Source organism: Pinus tabuliformis, chromosome 2_2 (genome assembly GCF_031772625.1).
Source record: "Pinus tabuliformis cultivar Carrire ecotype Pingquan chromosome 2_2, CPIR1, whole genome shotgun sequence".
In the NCBI taxonomy this organism is placed as follows: Eukaryota; Viridiplantae; Streptophyta; class Pinopsida; order Pinales; family Pinaceae; genus Pinus; species Pinus tabuliformis.
In genome coordinates, this window is record NC_142300.1 from 959,062,953 (window position 1) to 959,069,767 (window position 6,815).

General features: G+C 39.0%; 1 protein-coding gene across 1 annotated transcript; it reads right to left on the bottom strand.

Annotated features, from left to right (window-relative positions):
- Positions 1-4,888: 4,888 nt before the first annotated feature.
- On the bottom strand, positions 4,889-5,671 carry LOC149196402 (uncharacterized). Its single transcript, XM_089408273.1, has one exon. It carries the CDS (start codon positions 5,669-5,671, stop codon positions 4,889-4,891), a length of 783 nt encoding a protein of 260 aa, XP_089264399.1.
- Positions 5,672-6,815: the final 1,144 nt, after the last annotated feature.

Here is a 6,815-nt window from a genome sequence, read left to right on the forward strand (position 1 = left end):
TATGTCTCGATCATCCTATTGATGCTATCCAACATCAAAGACAAACTATGACGAGTCAATGAATTGGAAAGGACGTTACATATCTCTTATGTGATCCACATATGATGGGTCATAACATCCTTTAATGTGATATGAGTTGTAGCATCATCCCACAGAGGGATCGATACTACACTCTAATCCTCAATTTCGACTTGCTGAGGGCCTAAAAACCATATAATTAACAAGCTAGAACCATAATAACATATAATTAAAAAATTAGAACCATAATAACATATAATTAACAAATTAGAACCATAATAACATAAAAATTAAATTAACACACATCAGTTGAAGACAATTTAAAAATTAAAGAAAATTTGAAATCATAAACACATACAGTTTAAAGGATTTAAAAATACAGGAGGTGTACCTGAAATAGGAAAATAAGGTCCACTAGAGGTAGCATGATCATCAACAAGGACAAAAACATGTCGTTGACACTCCGACTGGTGTCAGAGGCAGGATCTATGAGTGGAACGTGAACTCTCTATGGGCTACATGATCTATCACAAGGCCGACCACGTATAACAAAGCCCCTCACATTGTGATGGCCTGCAGTTGGGGTGTGTATATGGGACACCTAAACATATTACATATAATACATATAATCCATATAAAATAATCCAAGAAAAATGTCGACTAAAGTATTAGATATAATACCAAACTATTACATATAATACATATAAACTAATTCAAGAAAAAATTGTTGACTTAGAAAGAATGTTGACAAAAAAACCACTTCTAAACTCAAGCAGAATAATCTAGCCTGAAGTCCTAAACTTTAGAGTCCATGTTTTGATAATTTATCAACCAAAGTATTGAGTTCCATGTAAGCACAATTGAAAAAGTGATCAAATCTACCTTCACATTTTTTCTCGTTTCTAAGTAATGCATTTTATTCATAGCACATAAATATGTATGTAAAAATTTGAAATAAACCTATTTATAAAACTAATAAAATTTTATGCCAACCAATACTACAATAGAATTTAAGTTCTTAAAGTTTGACTTTGACACATAATAGGTGCAAGCACATGAAGATAACGTTTCTTGTACAACACACTACATATTGAAACAATATAATACAAATTAGAAAAAAATCTAAATGCTTTTATTCACTAGACCAAATACACTTTTCATAATGGAATTAACGTATCTATAAATGATGCATTGTTGATATATGAACTTATATATATATATATATATATATATATATATATATATATAGTTATATAATTATATGTTAAATGTTATATATGTGTTTGTTATGTTTTAAATAGTTATGCTATGTTAAATTTTATAGTTATAGTTATGTAAAATACATGTTACACTATTTTATATATATATATATATATATATATATATATATATATATATATATGCTATGATAAATCATTATAGAATTATCTTATATATATGATGTTATAGTTATAATAGTTAAATTATATATCTAGCTATTTAATTTTGTTATGAACTATCTAGTTATGTACATATATGTATGCATATGTGTACGTGTGTGTTATGTTAAATAGTTATAGAACTTTGTTATCTATATATATATTACATGCTATGTTATATATATGTTATGTTAAATTACTTTATATTACACATGTTAAATAATTATAGAGTTCTATATTATGTTAGGTTAAAAAACTTTATGTTATGAACTAAATAGTTATAGAACTATGTTACATGTTATAAACAATATATATAGAGCTATAAGATATAGCTATGTGATGTTATAACTAAATTATAATTTAATTAAATATATATAATTTTTTTCCAAGGAAAAAAGTGTAATTTTCATTAAAGATTTAAGAAAATTACATGTTGCAAACCAGAATGTGTGAAATGCTTTCACACATAACTAGTAACGTTCCAAAAGCCTTAAGCAAAAAATTTACATAACAACCTTGTAAAGAAATAAAAACAACGACTACAGAAGCCATAAGTCTAAAACTAGATCAACTAAAAAACTAGAACCTGCAATAAGTGAAAAAAAAGAATGATCCCATAGATCATTCCAAGTGGTTGCCTTCTCCTTCAATGAATGGCTGATGGTAGATTTGGAAGAAAACCCCATCCATGTACTCATGAATCAACTAGTGTCCTCTAATTAGCTGCGCGACCTCTTTGGAAAGAATATCAATGACTTCATTCCTTTCCCTGTATATATGAGAGCAGACAAAAAACTCAAACTGAGATTTTAAATATAAATCATCCTCCAACAAATCCCTGAGTGTGTGCAAGTGACAAAGATAGATCCCATTGATCCAATTAATGATAAGCTGAGAGTCCTTGAAAATCTGAATCCTGTGGCAATTTTTCTCCCTGGCGAAAAGGAGGAGGTGTCTAAGGCTGTTTAATTCTGCAAAGTTATTTGTTCCTCTCCCGAGACCCACTTTGATTTTGAAGTACACAAAATCATTTAAATGAAGGACTGACCCCCACCACAACCATCAGCCTGTGTTGATCCATCGAAATAGGCCCAAGGCAAACTTCTGTCTATGACTTTAGGGCTGATGACCCTGATAGAATGTTGAACTGGTTCCTTAGGAATCATATTGAAAATAGCCAGCATGTGATTGCAAGAGACAACCCAATGGATAGGCGTCTCCTGAAAAATCTGGTGGTTTCTAAGCAACCAGATACCCCAACAAACAATGAGGGGTAGGGTTCTGAATTTCTGAGTGGTAGCAATTGACCACCAACAATGCCAGGCATCGTTAACATTCTGGCCTGCCCAACGAATATCAATAGAGAGCACGATAGTAATGAGTGTCCATATTTCAGTCGAGGCCAGACAGTGGAGGAAAAGGTGGTTAGTATCCTCCGAATCAGCTTTACACATGCAGCAGCGGGAGGGGCCATGAATCATATGTTTTCTCAAATTAGTTTCAGTAGGAATTTTATTAGTGAGGATGCACCACATGAAAAGGCGAGATTTGTGGGGGGCCTTCAGTTTCCAGAGGTGCCGCCACCACTAACCCACCCAATACCCGAGCCTCCATGATCGTAGAAAAACCATCTTTTGGGGAGTATTTGCCATTTGGGGCCTTTGCCCAAATAATTTCATCAGCCCTATCTAAAATTCGAATGTTGGCTTCCTCCAAAGCCCCCACAAACCAGAACCAAACCCTGCTCCATCTTTCCTCAATTCCTAGATTCTCGAAAGCCAGCCAATGCAGCCTTGGCCAAGCTGGTCGCCCCACCGCTGCAATGTGAGTAAGCTGAGTGAAACCTGCCTCCATCAAGGCCAGACACATTTCTCTAGGTAGGATGTGTGCATTCCCACTACCAACCCAAGCATCCGAGCCAATTCTGACCTGTGAACCATCACCAACTTTCCAAGCCAAACCATCCTTGATAATGCCGAATGAGTGGGCAATGGATTTCCAAATAATCGAGGCTCCTAGGATGCTTTGACAGGGACTGTGGATCCATTATGCAATAGATAAGGGGAATATATATTTGCTATAGGCTACCTCCTTCCAGAGATTGTTAGAGGATATGGTTTTCCATCCCAATTTTTCCCCAAGGGATTTTGCAAACTCCTAGGGTTTCTTTAGCCCCCACCCACCCCACTTTTTAGGTTTTGCGATCTTTTCCCAGCTGACCCATGCAAAGGTACATCCCAAGTTTTGACCCCGCCAAATAAATCTGCAACAGATCTGTTGAATTCTGCGTAGAATTCCTTTAGGAATCCAAGCAAGGGACATCTAGTATACAGGAATTGCCTCCAGCATAGATTTTATCAGTGTGAGCCTTCCAGCTCGAGAGAGCCATTTTTGCTGCCAAATGTTGATACAACTTTCAATTTTTGCTAATAGCCACGACCAGTCAGCAATACGGTATCCATTCGGCTTCAGCCTGAAACCCAAGTACTTAAGACCTGAATCCAACTCCTGTTTGACGAATGCAAAGTGTTGGGTAGAAAATCTTTGTTCATTTTGCAGACATGAATTGAAAATGATAGTTGATTTGTCATAATTCGGCTCCATACCTGTCGCTTTACAAAACAGAGATAGGATGGACTTGAAACATGAGGAATCATGGAAAGAGCCATTTAAGAAAATAAGTACATCATCTACAAACAAAAGATGAGAGAGTACAATCCTGTCAGTGATCAAAACCCCTCCCATGTCTCCAGCTGAGCACGCATTTTTTAACAGTCTACTTAAACCTTCCATAATTAGAAGAAACAACAAAGGAGAAAGAGGACATCCCTGCCTAAGCCCTCTTTCAACATGGAAGAAGTCCGAAGCCGCCCCATTAATAAGGACACTAAACGACACAGAGGTGAAGTAGCACATAATCCAATTGATAAAAGGATGAGGGAAACCAATGTGCGTAAGAATGAGCTGTATGTAGGACCAACTCACACGATCAAAAGCTTTGGACAGGTCAATCTTGAGGATAAAAACCTTTTTGGAGAGAGTTTTGATAGAGTGAAGCGCTTCTTGGGCAGTACCAATTGCTTCATGAATTTGGCGGTGACTGAGAAAGGAAAATTGTTCCTTGGAAATCATCCTGGAAAGGATTGGCTTGATGTGAAGGGCTATAATTTTGGAGATAATCTTGTAGACACAATTGCAGAGGGAAATGGGCCTAAAGTCATCAAAGGTAAGGGGCTTGTCCACCTTAGGAATGAGGGCCAGGAAAGTAGAGTTGAAGACCTTCGACATCCTACCTGATAACCGACATTCCTCAATGGAAAGCAGAAGGTCCTGCCCAATGAGCTCAAAAAATAAATTGTAAAATTCCATGGGCCATCCATCCGGCCCCGAGCTCTTGTCTTTGCTGAAGCATTTCATAGCTGCTTCCAATTCCCCCAAAGTGACTAGATGATTTAGTGTCTCCTCTTCCTCCTCCTCAACAAACCTAGGCATAGCCTCCGCAACTCGGAGGATTTTAGCGATGGTGGTCCCCTTGGATCCTTATAGATGTTTGAAAAATGCCAAACTCCCATGTCAGCCAGCTGAAAGAAAGAACTGGCCTCTCTGCCTGTATGGTCCTTCAGCTCCCAGATCGTATTAATAGATTTTCTACCTCTGGCGAACTGTTGAAAAAAAATTGTATTCTCGTCACCTGCCTTTAACCATAGCGCTCTGCTTTTTAGATGCCAGGTTTCCTCATTCCTTCGCAGCAGCCTGATCTTCTCTTTCTCTAGTTTAATTAGATGGTCTTTTGCTTGAAGAGAGGCATAGCTGGACAACCCCAATGACTCAAGTTGTTTTAACTCCCTTTCAATCTTATTTAACTCCTCACCTTCCCTTTTCTGCTTGGCCTTTGCCCATCTGATAGTTTTCTCTTTTAAGCAGGCTAGGTTGTTTGATATAACCACCGCTGGAGGGGGACCAGAACCCAGATTGCAGTGGATCCAATTTTCCCTGACGATAACAAGGAAATCTTCCTCATTTAGCCAAGAAGCATTAAATTTGAAAGGTGATCCAGGTTTGAAGTTTGCATCCACAATTTCAAGGAAAATCGGTGAATGATCTGAGTATCCCCTCGAACCCACCCATTTTCGAATGTGAGCAAGGCGATGAAGTAAGGGGGTCTTGATAAGGAAATGATCGAGCCTTCTAGCTAGGGCATCCACCCCCATTCTGTGGTTCCACCAAGTCGGCATGATACGTGCCATGTCAATGTTTATCAGGTCATGGACATCTAGTAGATTCTCAAAAAAACCTGTTAAACAGTCCGACTGAGCTCTATGCCCCCAGGATTCTGTGAGCCCAAGTGAGAAATTGAGGTCACCACCGATAAGAAGGTTCTTAGCTTGCATAAAATCCGCCTGGAGCAGATTCTCCCAGAAATCCTCCCTATTTTGGCAGGGCCCATAGATGTTTATGACCCTCAGGGGGATATTGAGTGAGATGGAGGAGATGTCTACTCCCAGAAAACCATTACCACCCCAAGCATTTGTAACCTTAATTGATTTGTTATTGAAACCCAAGGCACAACCCCGATCTCCCTCTCACATCCAGAAAAAAGAAAACCCAATCTGGCAAGAAGGATTTTAGGGTTTTGTTGATAAGGTAACCATCGCCTAGGGTTTCTTGCAGTAAGAGAACATCCAACTTTTCCAACAAACACAGTCTTCTCAACGCCAATTTTTTATCTGGGCTAGCCAAACCCCTGTAGTTAAAAGAAAGGCACTTCATGGGGCAACCTTCACAGGGTTCCCCTTTGCTCTAAGGACCTGATCTATGGGAGACTGAATAGCCAAACCACTTCAATGCTGTCCCTTTTGATAGCTTTTGACAGGCAGGATTGTCTGCCCCGGGGGGCCTTTGGGGGTAAGGATGGGTGAGGGTCCTCATCCAAACCGAAAGAGTGTAGGGTGGGAGGTAAAGAGCATAGGTTATACTAGTGGGAGGCGCCAGAGGCCGAGTTCCCCTTGGAATCTTGAGAAAGAACATCCTGATCAATAGGGAAAGGGGTACAAAGGGAAGGTGAAGGGGCAGAAACCACAGGACAGATAATGGGGCTCAACTTTCCAACCTCAGAAACAAGACTCGACATACATACAAAAGATGAAGAAACAGATAACATACAATCTTTTGTAAACAGAGGATGGGGAGGAGAAGAAGTACCTGAAAACAAGGCAATATCTCTGGCGTGTGCTCTGGTAATCGGTGCAACAGAGGTCCAGGCGTCCATCTCAGACCACACTACTCTAGCCACCCCCTGTTCCTTCAATGACTCCCCCTGTAGAGCAGCTTGTGCATCTTCCATCCTCGACTCAGTTTGAGTACCCACCGAGGAAAAGA

Excerpts from the sequence above, each read along its gene's own strand:
- LOC149196402 (XM_089408273.1), bottom strand. The coding sequence starts at position 5,671 with ATGCCGACTTGGTGGAACCACAGAATGGGGGTGGATGCCCTAGCTAGA.